This window comes from Anser brachyrhynchus, assembly GCF_964034855.1.
Source record: "Anser brachyrhynchus genome assembly, chromosome: 18".
Classification (NCBI taxonomy): domain Eukaryota; kingdom Metazoa; phylum Chordata; class Aves; order Anseriformes; family Anatidae; genus Anser; species Anser brachyrhynchus.
Genome location: NC_137711.1, coordinates 8,823,255 through 8,838,340, shown reverse-complemented (window position 1 = coordinate 8,838,340; position 15,086 = coordinate 8,823,255). Strand labels below are relative to the sequence as shown.

Sequence of the window (15,086 nt, the reverse complement as noted above, 5' to 3'; positions counted from 1 at the left end):
TCTGCTCTCCCTTTAGCTCCTGCCCGCAGCACTCCCTGAAAGTTGCCCAGAAATTCCACCCTGGTGTAATTTAGGATACGCTCCAGCCTGCCCCGAGAACATCTGGTATCTGTGCATTGGATGATATTAATCATAGCACAAACACAGCCAAGTGTTAAATGGCACAGCCCTCCCACCTCCCCCCTTTTAAGTGAAGGCTGTTTCAGCGTTCCGGCCATAAAATTAACCTAGCAGCCCGGGCAAGCGGCGATCTGGCAGGAACAACTGCTGTGTGGGACGGAGGGATGAGCAGCACTCTTACGTGGGCCAAGAACCCATGTGCTCCTACGGCTTTTGTAAATCCCTGCGGAGTTCGAAGCTATTTCCTGGGTTTCTGCACCTCCCGAAGCCACGAAGGTTGGCGCATGTGTGACCGCTCCCGGAGCATTGCCTGGGGAGCGGAGCCTGCCGGTGCTTGGGGTCTGGATCCTGCTCCCCGCTGGCAGGAGGGCAGACAGCCCTCCCTCGCCTGGCTTCGCTGCACTTCGTCCAAGTGCCGCGCAAAGGGGCGAGACGCTGCTGGGGCGAGACGGGGGCGCAGAGCTGCAGAGCCTCTTTCTGTGCAGGGTCACACCACCGCAGTGTGTGCCTCTGCTTGCTCCTAGGTGCTTGAGTTTCTGCTCCCTGGACTCCAGGTTTCCCATGAAGTCAGGGCAGTGAGCACACGGGACTGCCCCAGGAGGTTTTTTTAGTCCCGTTTCCCTCGGGAGCAGCCACTGCCCAGGTGGCAGACAGCGGGCAGACCCGCAGCAGCCGCTCCCGGCTCTGATTCGCCCCAAGTTACCCAGGAAACGTGTGGCTGAGTTTAAGAGACAGAAAAAAAAAATCACAGCCGTGTCTCAAGTGCTGGTGCAGCCGGCACCTTAACCACGGAGCCGTGCCTGGCGAGGAGGCAGCCCCGGCCTCGCTGCACGGGGGGGGAACTCCTCTGTGGTGCCTTTGATGTTGGCAGGATTTACCCGCGCTGCCCTGGGAGAAACCCGAGTGCTTTTCATGTCTGGCTGCGAGGCAGGCAGCGAGCCAGGAGGGATTTGATTCGCAAGCCCTGTGCGAGGGGAACTGGGCGAAAACTCCTCCGAAGTTTGGGAGACGCGGGGCGGGGAGCCGGGACGCCGCGGGCCCACGTGCTCCGTAGGCGGGAGGGCAGCAGGAACGGGCGCTGCAGCATCCTCGGCTCCGGCGAGCATTGGCCTTCCCCTGCTCCCCGGCTGCGTAAGTCTCTTCCCGAGCAACACCCAGCCTCTGGGAATCAAATCCCCGTGGCGAGGGCCGGGCTGGGGTCTCCGCGGCTCGGTGCGGGCGTTTGGAGCCCTCGCCGCGAGCCCGAGGAGTGCACACGGGAAGGGAAAGGTCAGGAGGGGGGAGCGGAGCAGCGGCTGAGCACGGGGGAGGAAGCGAGGGAAAAATACCAGGGGCATGATGCAGGCGTCGGCACAGGGGAACGCTTTGTCAGGGCCTGCGGTACGGGAAGGCTTTTCTGAGCGCGTGGCTCTGCGTGCCGGGGTGGGCGCCGGGCTGGTGCCCACGGCTCGGGGTGTGCCACAGGAAGGGGACGCAGCCGGGGCTGGAGCACCCAGGGAGCGGGAGAGGGGGGCGACGGGGGCCAGTTCGGGGCGACGGGGGCTCCTTTCGCAGCACCGGCACCTTTGGGTGCTGGCTCCAAGCTCGCTGGCACCCCGCGGCGGGCAGCCAGGTGTGGGTGTCGGTGGGACGCGGCAGTGGGAAGGCGCTGACCCAGCCTCGCCTGCCCGGCACGTGCGTGCCCGTGTCGGCTTCGCCCTCTGCGCTGGCGGGGCTCCTGCGCTGCTGCTGCTGCTGGAAAAGCCAGCCCTGCAGCGCCGCGGGGAGCCCGCGCGGCTGCGTGAGGGAGCCTGGCGGCCTGCGCGCCTCTGCTCTGGAGGCTGGTGGTGGAGGGGGGGCGATAGGGCTTCGGTGGGGTAAGGGTGGGGTTGGGGGAGGCTGGCAGGGCCCCGGGACCCCGACTGGCTGGCTGTGGAGGGGACGCAGGCACTGACAGTACTGATCTCCTGATAGCAGAACCACCGGTCCCCTGGCTGTGCCCGAGGCTGTGCTCAGCCTGGGCAGGCTGCAGGCACCTCGGGGCCCCTCTGTGCCTGGGGACACCCCCCAAAAATAAGAAAAAAAATAAAGAAAAGGCAGGGGGAGGTGCAGGGCTAATTCCTTCCAGCTGGGGAAATGCTTGGGCTCTTGCCCCCGGGACCCTGGCCCCACAGGTGGCCCTTCCTGTGTCACCCCCCTCCCCCCACCCTCTTATCTCCCCTTGCTTTTCTCTGGAACTGGCTCTTTTGGAACAGCCCCATCCAGCCTGTCCTGGGGCTGTGGGGCTGGATTTGGGGCTGCGGTGGGCAGCACAGGGCCCGATCCTGCTGCCAGCTCCCACACGTCTGTCCCACAGAGCCAGTGCCGTGCTGCAGCCTGGTGAGCGTGACGGCGGTGGGAACCATCAGAGCCGGGGAGAGGAGGGGGCGCTTTCCTTCCTTTCTTTTTTCTCTTTTTGGATAATATTTTAACAACAGCTCCTTATTCTTCTCCTGCCACCCGGGACGGCTGCTTGCACAACGGTCGTGGGAGAGCGGGAACTCGCGTGTCTAAGCGGCACGACGGGAACCCTCGGGTCTCGCTGAGCGCGGTTTGTCCCAGCTCGGGGTGCAGGCAGCTCGGGGTGCAGGCAGCTCGGGGTGCCAGCCCGGCCAGCCGTGCAGCTGAAGCTGCGTGCTGTGTGCCTGCAGGAAACGTTCCTGCCCTGCTGTCCCCAGGGCGCGCGCCCTCACCCGGCACCTTTACGCGCAGCGGGGGGGGGTCCTGCCTGGGAAGGGCTTGTCCTGGACATCGTCAGACCTTCTCTTTCTAAATCCACCCCTTGTGCAACCAGACCAGAAGCATCCGGGGTGGGTCTGGCTGGACATGTTCGGACCTGAGACCGTCTCCAGCTCCGTGAAGGCGCTGCCTGCCCCGGTCGGGGCCGGGGAGCAGCTGGGCGCCAACGGGGCCATTGTTGGTGCCGTGCTGCGGCTTTCGGCGGCACACTGAGCTGTCTGTCTGCGGCTCGGCAGGGCTTTCATCATTTAGGGCCAGAGGGCACCGACGGAGCGTCGTGGTGGCTGCCCTCGTGCACATCCCAGCTCCCCGCTCCTCTTCGGAGCCTGCCGATGCCCGCTCTGTGCCGTGCGCCGCGAGCTGGGCTCGCGCTCACTGCTTTCAGGGGTGGACTTGCATGAACGCACAGACCGGAGGAGCTCAGGAGCATCTCACTGCAGCACCGGGCGACTTTGGGGGCTAATATCCCGTGTGGTGAGTGAGCTGCCCTGTTTTATGGCGTTCCCACTGCTGCGTTGTGCAGATGCTGCGCGGGGCGGACGGAGCGGTGCTGCAGCCCCAGCTCGGGTGCCGCTGCCGGAGCCTCGCCGTCGGAGGGTCCGGGCTCCCCGGCACTAGGGCTGGGTGTTTGTTTGCCTGGATTCCCCCGCAGGATGCGTGGGCCTGGCTCGGGCGATGAGAAATTTGCATGCGCAGGCAACGCTTGATCGAGTTTGTGGTTTTGAGCCGAGCGATGATGGCTTGGGCACCGCCTTGTAAAAGCACGAGCTGCCTCCTTCGGGCTCGGCCTCCGCTGTGGGTACGTGTGAACCCCTGCGGACTGTTACCCTGTCCAGACATGACTGCAGGCGGTAGGGTACAGCACCGTCACACATCCAGGATGCGTGCCCTGCTCACAACCCCATTTCAGGGCCCTTCAGGACGTCGGGGACAAAAAAAAAAAAAACACAAATGTGTGGAGCACGTGGAAGGCTGCGTAGCCAAGAGCTCGGGGAGTTGGGGCCCCTGTGTTGCTTTTGTGGTTGCATTGCATGACTTTCTGTGTTGAGAGCAAAATACCTGTGGGGTCACGGGGCTCGTGGGTCGCTCGACGGGGACGTGCCGAACCTCCCAGCCATTAGCGGGGTGTGTTCTGCTGGGGGACTGCAGCGCAAGGTGCGCAGTTGGAGCCCACTGTGACCGATGGGTGGCTGATGCCCTGGCGGCTCCTGGATGCCTGTCCAAGGGGAATCCGGGCATCCCCTCCCCGAGCACTTTGTACAGCCCAGGTCCTAAATGCTGCCATTTCCCTCAGGCTGCGATGCTGTCCCCGTCAAAGCTACGCAGGGGCTGGGTGAAGCCCAGGCTGGAGGCTCCCAGCCCTTCTGGATGTTTTATGCTTGGTGAGAGTTGTGATTTTATGGCAAGACTCTAAATATAACTGCACTTTAATTCATTTATCTCTAAAATTTGATGGGCGTGTTGCGGAGAGGGGAGTGGTACAGCTAGCTCGTTCATTTAAAAAATAACAAAAAACAAACAAACAAACAAAACCACAAAAGCTCTGATTAAAGAGTTAATGTTGAAGACCGAGCCTGAGGAGTGCCTGTCCAAAAATCCTGCCGGGAGCAGACATATGGCAGGCGGTGTCTCGGGGTGACAGGAGCATGGTGGACACAAATCCCGTGTGTCCCGTGTGTGGGGATGCTCCAGCTGCCCCCACAGCACGTGTGAGCGCCGTCCATGGCTCACAGGCTGGGTGGTCGCAGCCTCTCTCCCCGAATCCACTGGAAATCCCCCGTGGGAAGAGCTGCTACGGCTGGCAGGGGGCTCTGCGTGTGCGGGGCACCCAGGTGGAGTTTGGGGGCGGCGCTGCCTCCAGCCCAGTAAATCGCGTGGAAATGATGCTGGGGTCTGGGGACGCATCCCTCTTGTCCCCCAGCACTGCTCAGGGGCTGTCACCTTCGTCCAGCTTGCCCTCCTCCTCCTCCTCGTGCAGAAGTGATTTATCTCCTGCTTTCTGGCCTCCCCCCGGGCTGGTTCCACTTGCCGTGGGCTCCCAGCCCGCTGCGCGGGGCTGTAAAAGCCACATTTTCTTTGGGAATCGGATTAGGGCCCCTTCTTCTGCGCTGGCGGATGGCAGGACATGAAGCCTCCCTTTGTCCCGCGGCATTTCTGGCCCAGCTGCAGCACGTTAACCCTTTGTCACCGGGGGTGACACAGAGCCGGCGGCGAACGGCCCTTTGCTGAGCGCCGGGACCTTTCCTGCGTGGTGCTGCAGGAGGTGAGCAGGAGGCAGGGTGGGCTCGGGGCCCTTCCCCAGCACCAGCCTGGCTGGGAAACCCTAAAACAGCCCCCCTGGGGCTGGCAGCGGGAGCAAACCCGCGGCTGGTGCCCAGCCAGGCACTGGCACAGGCTGGGGCAGAGGCATCCTTGGGGCAGGGGAGCTGAGGACTCGATCAGCGCCTGTAGCAGGGCTGTTACATGCACAAAGCGCCCGTACGGCTCCCGGGAAGCTCCCAGCCCCCCTGCCTGGGGTGCGAGGAGGTGACGTGGTTTAGTGCCTGCTGCTTGGCTCTGACCTGCCTTGGCCGAGCGCGAGTGCAGGTGGCCGTGCGCTGGGGACGGGCGGTGGGTGCCCGTCCGCACGTCGTGGTCGTGCCGCACCCCCGGGGCTGGGGGCTGCGGTGGTTGTGTTTTATTCAACTACGCTGTGCTGTGAAAGGTGGTGGAGCTGCGTTGCTCCTCTCGGCCTCGGGTTTTTTGTGTATTCACGTGAAAGGCAAATTGCAGGAGGACTCACCCTTTCTGCTCGCAGGCAGAGCTGGTCGGGGTGCCCGGGGCAGCTCCCTGCTGCGGGCACCAACCCCAGTTATCGGGGCAGCTCCCAGTAAGGGCAGAGCAGGGATTTCCCCGCTGGGATCCTGGACCGAGTCAAACCGTCACCGGGAGCAGTTGGCGAGGCCCCTGACAGCCGCCCTGTGGGACTTTGTCGGACGCCCACTGCGTTCTCCCCGCGCCCCTCTGCTCCTTACACGCCAAGATGCGATCGCCCCGAGGCGAACGGTCGCGGCCGTGCTCTGCAGCACCCCGCAGCTGCACCCAATTATCCCGCTGACCCCGGCCCCACGCAGGGCTTGGGAGAGGCCTCGGGGCCGGCACAACCCCAAGGGCCACCGGCCCCAAAACAGCTGGGACGGAGCGGGGCTGGCTGACGGCGCCGGGGGCTGCTGGCAGGGAGCAACGCGCCTCTTGTGCTCCCGCGTCTCCATCCCGCCCGTCGCCCCTTCCCCGTCCTCCCAACCCTTCCCCATCCAGTGCTTGGTGCTTTTTTGCAAACCTCCTTGGTCTGTGCCGCTGCCGGTCGGAGGGAAGTCAGTGGTGATGGAGGAGAGCTAAGCCGCCACAAGGAGCCCTGCGGAGTCCCCTCATCTCTCCAACTTGTCCTTTTGATGGTTTTTGAGCAGCTCCTGGGCCTGTTGCCCCATGGGCCGGGGGGAGGATGGTTTCCTTCTCCCTCCAAGGGCAAGGCACTGGGCACAAGAGCGAGGTACGTTTCCTCCCATCCGGGCTGTGCCGTCTGTCCCGGGTCCCCCTCAGCCACAGCATCAATGCACAAAGACAAATCAGCCCCTGAAAAGCAAAATCGGTGCCCAAATCAGTGACGCAGGGGGAGCAGGTACCAGGTGCCCTCTGCTTCCGTCCAGACTGGCACGCCAGTGGCCAAACTGGTGGCCCCTGCAAGCGGCAGGATGTCGGGAGAAACTTTTTTTTTCCTGCTTGATTTACTTTTTCCAAACATTTGCGACCCAGGAGCAGCTTCCTAGCAGAGTCCCTTCCCTTCTGGAAAACGGTGGATTGCTCGAGCACGGCGAGGAGCTGCGGGAGGGCAGGGTGCTGCTGCCGAGGCCCGGCCTCCCTGCGCGGCGCTGTCTCGTGCCAAGGACACGGTGCCAGCTGCACGCGTGTGAAATAATTCCTTCCTTCCTCCCCGCCTGCTTTCCTGGGGCTGGAGGAGCTGCTCGCTCCCGGTGTGGGAGCGCGCTGTCCCTCGGGGGGGGACACGGAGGGACGGGGGGGTGTTGGTGGCTCTGAGCGTGGCCTCCAGCAGAAAGGGGGAAGCCCCCGGCTGTGGGTGTAACGCGGGGCTGTCGGGGTGGCAGCAGGTTTTGTTGCTTGCTCCTGGCCAAGGAGGGGCTGAGGGTGATCACGGAGCCTGCGGGGTCCCCGCGCTGCCCCGCTGCCATCTCGGCTCGGGGAGACTTCACCCACCCCACGGAATTCCTTTTAGGCAAGCACCGCTGCAATGCCTGCACAGACGTCCTTCCTACACGGGCTGTCAGCGAGCAACCCGAAAGCTGGGAGGCTCGAAAGGGGAAAAATTAAACCGGCATCAGGCTCGGGAGCCCTGCAGTGAGAGGGAGGAGACGGCGGTGCCGCGCTGGGCTCTGCACCACGGGGCCCTCGGGACGTGCAGAGGGCACCGCGGGCTTATCGGCCCCAGCGCTTCCTGCCTGGGGGCTGGGGGCAGGCCTGCAGCACGGCTGCTGGGACGTGGTGGTTTGGTTTAGATGCTGCTGGCGGCGAGGAATATTCTGCTCTTGCTGGCAGGGACAATTTCTTTCGGTGTTAAATTTTGGGGTGTTTGATCCGCGAGGCCGTGTCCTTTTCCACGGTCGTGCTGCTTCTGCTGCATCTGCTGGTGCTCCCCCCGGGTCTCTGGCTGTGCTTTTCCTTCTGCTATTGATCCGGGGTTACGATAAATACAGCTGGCAGGGCTTCCAGGGTGCTGAGCGCCTGGCCTGGAGTCAGCGGGGCCGTGCAGGTGGTCAGCACTGCTGCGCTATTAGGAAATAAAAAATGTTTGCGAAGCCCTAATGCTGCGCTTTGTGCTGGGGCTCGGCGTGGCGCAGTGTGGTGAATATTGGCAATATCTCATCGCGCACCCGAGGAAAGACGTCCCTGCTCCCTGTGCTCCCGGGATTTGATGTTTGCCTAGAGCTGGGCTGCTCGGGGTGCAGTGGTTTTGTTCCCAGTGCTGCGGGTCCCCCTCGCAGGCCGGTGAGTCCTGGTAAGGCTGCCTTCGTCTGCAGGTTTTGGGTCTTCCTCAGCGCCAGGCAGCGATGGCTGCGGTCGGGATGGAGCCGGGCGGCTGTGCCCGGGGCCGGCCCCGCTGCCGGGCACTTCTCTGGTGCAAGATAAAGGACAATGGTTGGGATCTCCCCCAGAACTTGTAGCCAGCTCAAATCCCTTGGTGCTTACAACACCAAGAGGGCCTCGCCAGAATTGCTCCTAACCCTGTTTTTTCATTTTATTTTATTTAAGAGGAGAACAATGACTTTGTGGTTAGAAACTCTGAGCTGGGGGTTTGGATGCAGCTCTCGGCTCCACTGTAAGTTGTGTGTGACCTTGGGCGAGCCGCTTAACGCTTCTCCTCCTCATTTTAAGGCAGGGATAAGGCTGCCTCCTTCCCCCCCTGCTCTGCCCTGCCTGCTCCCTCCCAGCTCCGAGTCTGGAAAGGGCACGGGCAGAAGTGGCACGGCAGGGGGCTCGGATCGGGAGCAGAGAGGTGCCCCTGGGAAAACAAATCCCGGAGGCTGCTGCTGTCCCTGCGGGAGTGCCTCCTCCATGCAGACAGCCCCCAAACCGCCGGGAGGAAAGGCACGCTTACGAAAGCCCCGCGGTTTTATTTTCTTTGGGCCCAAGGATGCCGCAGCGCTGACCTTCTTTGCTGCCCGCTCCCCCACCTTTGTTGCTTCTCGGGAGGAGGAGACGCGCGGAGGCAAAGCGCTGAGTCGAAACAAAACATTTTTGCACGAGTTGATTCGGAAAACAGCCTGTGCAGCACGTGAGCTCGCGTCCTGCCCCAAATGGCTTTGCAGAGCTGCGGCGACCGCGGGGAGGACCCCGGCGGTAGGTTCGGTTTGGGTGCTTACACCCGCGTGGAGCTGCAGACGTGCCGCTGCGTGGCGGCGAGCCGACGGCGTGGGCAGGAGCAGCGGGTCCCGTCTGCAAAGCCGGGTGCAGCCGAGCTCTCGCTCCCCCGTTTCCCCTTGGAAGCTCCCGATGGAGCCGGGCAGCGCCGCTCCCCAGCTCCGCGTCCCGCTCGTGCCGAGCTCTCGCAAGGCTGGAGCGCCCTGCAAGCAGCCCCCGCTGCTGCTTGGGCAAGCCTGCTCTGGCATCTAGTGCTGGATTTTCCCGGAGATTAGGGAGATTAAAGCACTAATGCCCATTGATAGGGGTTAAGGCTTTTTTTTTTCTTTTTTTTAAAGTCATAAAACGCGGCGTAATCTAGCAGAAAGCTGCGCACAGCTGCAGCGTAAGCAGACCGAGGCTGGATTTCCTGCCTCGGCGCTGGGGTGGAGGTTTCTCAGAAACTGTCATTTGTGGCACTTGCTGAAGTGGGGGAGCGCCAGGCTCGCCCACGGGCTGCAGCCAGCGTTTTCGGGGCAGGCTCGGCCGTGGCGGCGGCTGGAAGTGGTCGGGAAGGGGAGACGGAGGGCGGCACTGCTGCTGGCGGCGGGGTCGCTGCGGTACCGGCCCTGCTCCACCAGCTGCTGAGCGTGGGGAGCTTCTGGTTGCCCTGCTCCTGCTCCTGGTTGCCCTGCTCCTGGTTGCCCCGCTTCTCCTGCTCCTGCTTCTCCTGCTCCCGCTTCTCCTGCTCCTGCTTCTCCTGCTCCCGCTTCTCCTGCTCCTGCTGCCATGCAGTTTTGCAGGGAGCAGCAGGGCCAAGGCCGTGCCCGGTGCTCGTAGGCAGCAGATGGGCCCTGGAGGCTGGGCGTGTGAAATGGAGTCCTTTGGGGTCTGGAGGGCCGCAAACGTGATCCTTCTTAACCCATTCGTCCTCCTCCGGCCCTCTCCTGGTAATGGGGCGTCTGAGAAGCGTAGGGTCTGGGGTACGGGGTGAGGGAAGGGGTCCGGCAGGGGCAGCCTGGCTCCGTGCACCTCGCAGCCTCCGCCTGGGGCAGGGCCTCCTGCCTTCCCCTTTCCTCTCCCCGTCGCGAGAGGAGGAGGAGAAGCTCTGGTGGTCCAGGTGTAAGGCAGGAAGAGCTCGTAGGGCCCGATAACAACTTTACTCAGCTCGACGGGCGTGATTTTAAAAAGCAGCCAGGCCCGGGGGTGGGCAGTGCCCAGGGCAGGGCATCTCGCATCCTTGGTCCCTACATCGGCCCCGTGCTGTCCCGGGCTGCATCGGCCGGGATGGAGGGGGGGGGATTGGGGCGGGGGAGGGGGAAGGGAGCAGAACAGAGCTGGGGGAGGGAAGGGCCATGGGGGAGGGGAAGGGTGATGGGGGAGGGAGGGGGATGGAGTGAGGGGAGGAGGAGGAGGAGGAAGGGTGATGGGGTGAGAGGAGGAGGAGGAGGAGGGGGGAGAAAGGGTGATGAGGAGGAGGAGGAGGAAGGGTGATGGGGGAGGAAGGGTGATGGGGGAGGGGGAGGAAGGGTGATGGGGGAGGAAGGGTGATGGGGGGAAGAGGAGGGTGACGGGGTGAAAGGAGGAGGAGGAGAGAGGGTGAGGGGGGAGGAGGAGGGTGATGGGGCAGAGGAAGGGGGAGGAGGAAGGGTGATGGAGGGGAAGGAGGAGGAGGAGGGGTGATGGGGGAGGAGGAGGCAGCAGGAGGGCAGGGGGAGGAGGAGGAGGAGGAGGCAGGGCAGCAGCAGGAGGCGGGGAGCTGCCGGAGCCGCCGCCGCCGCCGCGGGTGAGTCGCCGGTGCCCGGGGCGGGAGGAGCGGGCGGGGGTGGGATTTTTTTGGGGGGGGGGCGCATTTGGGGCGCCGTGCTCTGGGGCAGCGCCCGGGCACCCCAAAAGGGCTCGCTGCTGCCGGCGGGGGCGCGAACTCCGCGGGTTTGGCTGCAGGGGAGGGGGGGGCACCCCGGCTTTGGCTGGGTGCTCTGCGCCCGTACCTCCCCTACTGACCCCCCCGCTCCTTCCTTGCGGGCTCTGGGCCCCCCCGGGGGGGGGGGGGGGGGCTGCTGTTCCCCGGCCCCCTGTAGCGATGCGGGGATTGTTCGGGGCCGAACAGCGGCTGGGGGCCGGGGGGGGCCGGGGATGGGGACGTGGAGCGGGGGGGGCGAGATGCTGGGGAGCCTGCCCCCCCCCCGGCCTGAGCCTGCCCCCCCCGGCCTGAGCCTGCTCCTGCAACGTGGTGTTCCGGGGCACCCGGACACAATTGGCCTTTGTGAAAAAGAGAAGGAAAAAGGCAAAAAAAAAAAAAAAAAACGAAAAAAAAAAGGCAGCCCTGGGCGTAAATTGCTCCTGCAGAACTCGGCCCCGGGGTGCCCCCTCCTCGCCGCAGCTGGGGGGGCCGGGCGGGGAGCCCCAGCCCCGGGTGCCTGCAGTGGGAGCATCCCGCGGCGCTTCGGGGCCGGCGGGGCTGCGGCAGCTTTGTGTTCCCCTTGCACAAAGGCACAAAAAGCTCTGCAGAAGAGCAGCGACGGGGGTCAGAGGTGCTTTCTGCCCCCCCCCCGGGGACCTCACTGTCCCTCTCGTGCTGAGCATCATCACCCAGGGGGGCAGCGGGGGGCTGGCACCGCGTCCCCTCTGCAGCGGGGCAGAAAGTGGGACTGAAACCACGCTGGGCTTCACGGGCCCGCATGTTTCGCTGCGTGGGGTTTCATAGTGTGGGTACAGGAGAGCCCCCAGCAAAGCGGGGGGGCTCTCTGGTGGAGCACGGTGTTCATTCAGGCCGGGGGCCTGGAGACCCCCGTGTGTGCGCCCAGGGCTCGGTGCTCAGCCGGCGAGGCGAGCCTGCCGTTCGGCTCTGATCCCCTCTTCCCTTTCAAGTTTCTCCCGGCAAACGGAAAAGGACGACAGCAACAACAACTCCTCCTTGCAGGTCTCCGTGAGCGGTTTCCTGTCTGTCAGCCGAGCGTTGGCCTCACGTGGTCGCAGAAACGAGGCCGTGCGGCCGCTGTCTGCGGCGGGAGGGCGAGCACGTGGCCGGGGCTGGCACCGCGCGTTGGGTCCCTGCACGAGCGCTTTGCTTCCCAGCCCGGCAGCCTCTGCAGCAGCCGGAGGGTTAATCCTGGAAGGGAAGCGGCGCTGCGGGGTCCCAGTCCGGTGTAAAATGGGGAAAGAGTGGGGCTGGGCCCCTTGGGGTCTGCTTCCGGAGCCCAAAAGGGGGAAGCGCACCAGTGGGGACGGCTGCGCCTCCGCACACGCACGTGGTGCGTGCCCAGGGCTCGGCACCACATCCCCGTGGGCTCTCTCGTCAAAGTGCCTGTCCCAAAGCAGGAACCACTGGTTGCTTTGTTTTATGTTTTGTTTTTTTTTTTTTCCCCCAGAGATCGCTGTGAAAATGTATTTACCCCTCACGTGAGCAAGAAGACTTTGCACCCGGAGCTGCTCAGGAGCGTCCTGTGCACCCGTGTTTTGTAGATCGGTGATAACACTGCGGGGGGGGGCTCTGCCTCCTGCTCTGCAGGCTGCTTCAGATGAATTCACTCTGCGGGCTGACCGCCCCCCCTGCCTCAGGGGGGAGAGCAGGACCCGGCTGCGCCTCTGTCTCTGCCCAGGCTGCCCCACGAGGGCGTAAAGGGAAGGGGTTTGCTCCTATCTTGTGTGCTTATTAGGCCACCTGGCCGCCGCTCCGCTGGCTCTCGGGTGGATTTGGTCTGGTGAGGTGTAGTTAAGCGTCCCCTGCTATTTCTGGGTCACGGCTGTTGTCACCCCGGTAGAAATGCAAGCCGAGGAGGAAGCGTAACCAGCGGGTAGATGGGCCCGGGCTGGCGGCGAGCCCAAAACCGTAGCCTGGTGCCCGGGGACGGGAGCAGGCGGCTCCAGCTCGGGGCCTGGCTGTGCCAGCTGGGCTCAGATGACTGCGCTCACATAACGGCAACGTCCCTGAGGTACCCTCGGCTGCTGCTGCTGTGTGGCTTCGGGACACCAGGCTGGGCCCTCTGCCAGGACACCGAAATTTTGGGGGGCTGCCATGCCTCGTGCTCCTGCACCCCCGTGCCGAGGCCAGCACGGGCAGGCAGCAGTCGGCGCTGGGGGACCCCGCGACGTCTCTGAGGGCGAGCTGCGGGCAGCGGCAGCTCCTGGGCCACGCGGGGTTTGCATCCAGCCCTGGCTCTGCTGCCTGCCACCTGTGGTCCCCTCAGAGGAGAAAACTGTGGCTTTGCAACCTGCTGCGTGGGCTGGATCCGTTGCTGTAGCTCGTGCTGGGGAAGCAGAGGAGGCCCCTGCAGCAGGGCTGCCCAGGAGGGCTCTGCCTTCCTCTCCATCCTCATCGTCATCTCTTAGGGCACGGCCGAGCAGCCGTGCTCAGCTCGAGAGAGCTTGGTGCCGATTCGGAAGGTCGGGGGAAAGTTGTGCCCTTCTCCGGGGCTCCTGCAAAGCAGCCCTTCCCCGATGCTCGAACGATGCCAAAGCCTTCAGAGCTGACAGCTTGCGAGTTTGGCGTGCAAGGTAGAAAAGCCCTGGAAGCGGCGCGCTCTGCAGCCCTGCCAGTCTGCTCTTAGCTAGCTGGGAGCTATAAATTCACTCTTTGCTTCTAAAAACGTCTCCGTTACACCCAACAGTCATAATTTTGGAGGGTTGTTGCTTCCAATCGTTGGAAGGTTAGCTGGTCTGCGCTGCTCTCTTGAAAACATCTGTGGATGCTCAGCTGCCTGGGAAGCTGTTATGTTTTCCTGCCCTCAGCTGACTGATGTGCGCTGTTGTTCCCTGCTAGGAATCTTCTCTCCGTGATAGCGCAAACCCGTCCAGCAGACCTGGAAGCGTAATGTGTTTCCAGTCTAGCACCAAGTGCTGCGCGGAGGGACGGGGAGTTACAGTTATCCTCACCCCAGAAAGCTCTGTGCGGCGTCCTCCTCTTCTGCGGGCTGGTCGTGGGGCTGCCTGAGATGTTCCTGCTTCAGCCTCTGCAAAGGCTGCTCAGCTTTGTGTGTCCGCAGTGCAAGTTCTGGTCTCCCACTGGCCACTCTCCCAAATTTTCCGTGAGGATTCCATGAGCTGGGTTGTTTTGGGGCAGCAGCGAGCCCACCCCGGTGTTTGCAGCCCTGCCTGCAGCCCGTTGTCGGTGCAGTGGTTCCCCAGCAATCCCAGAGGTTCCCCAAAGTCTTTTTGCGAAGCCCATCCCACGGGGACCCTCCCGCTGTGTCCTCTGGGGGCTCCCCACCCTGGGGGTGCCTTTCGGCGGCTGTTTCGCAGATGTTGGCCTTGGCTTCCGTCTCGCGTGCGTTAATTACAGCGCAACAGCCCCAAACTTTTGGCAAAATGAACTCGGGAGCTGCTGTCCAAAGTCACCCCGGAGCCCGTGCCGCAGCCGCGCGTTGCCTTGTGCTCGGCACGGCGCTGCCCTGCGGTCTCTGCCTCTCCGGTGCCTGCGTGGAGGGGGTTTCCCTGGCAGAGGACATCTCGGGCATGGCTGTCCACGAGTTGCTGCACAGCTCGTGTTTGTCCAGGGACACGTGCGGGGGAGCTGGAGGGAGCGCAGGGCTCCCGGTCCCACGGGCAATGTGAGCAGCCCCCGCGCTTCCCCGGCTGCCTCCGCTGGGGAGGCCCAGAGCAGCTGTGTCCCGGTGGCACTGAAAGGCAGCGGTGTTTGAGGCCTGATCCTGCTGCTGCCAGGGGCTCAGCACCATCCAGGCGTTTCTCGCAGCATTGTATGTTTGTTAATTCATCCCTTCCCACCGCGCCGTGGCCGGGCGGGCGGTGCTGGCACACCGAGTGCCGCCGTTTTGGCGCCGTCCCCGTGGAGAACACGAGGGCTGAATCCAGCTCCCTGCGGTGCAGTCCTGGGGCAGCCACTGCTCCTGTTCCAATTTCATTCCAGGGTCTTTCTACTTCAGACGAGTGGGCAGCCACAACTTCTGCTCCAATTTCATTCCAGGATCTTTCTACTTCAGACAAACGCCTGCCGAGAGCGCTCCCTGCCACCCATCAGCGCAGCCCCGTGTGCCTGTGCCGTGCACCACAGAGGTCCCGGGGCTCAGCCGCATCCTGCCTCTAAAGCTGGCACAAATTTCTTGCAGCCGAGCGGGATGCTCGGGTCCGTGCTTGGTAGCAGAGGCTCGGCTCTTCCCAGGCTGCTGCCTCGATGGGAAGCTCAAAGGGAAGAGCGAATGTGTGGGTTGCAACATTTCCCTTGGGAGCCCGCTGGGCAGTTGGTGTCTGTGCATCCCGGTTGGCCCGCAGATCCCTCCTCGTTGCGACATATTTATTTATTATTTCCCCAAGCCGCAGCCAGATGCTGGGACGCCTTGTCCTTTAACTCACTTCTTCCT

At 63.7% G+C, this 15,086-nt stretch overlaps 1 protein-coding gene across 12 annotated transcripts in view; it reads left to right on the top strand.

Annotated features, from left to right (window-relative positions):
- SEPTIN9 (septin 9) overlaps positions 1–15,086 on the top strand; it is a 129,509-nt gene that overhangs the window by 94,292 nt on the left and 20,131 nt on the right. Inside the window, exon 1 of one of the 12 annotated variants that reach the window (XM_080560662.1) lies at positions 1,111–1,251. The exons of 9 other annotated variants lie outside the window; for them this stretch is intronic. Coding sequence is in view for 1 of the 3 variants with exons in the window: in XM_080560671.1 (XP_080416797.1) it covers positions 8,727–8,769 (43 nt within the window). In the remaining 2 variants the exon portion in view is untranslated. Of the gene's footprint in view, positions 1–1,110; positions 1,252–8,640; positions 8,770–10,422; positions 10,556–15,086 lie in introns of those variants that run through there. 2 more of the 12 variants (XM_080560671.1, XM_080560661.1) reach the window with 2 other exon arrangements.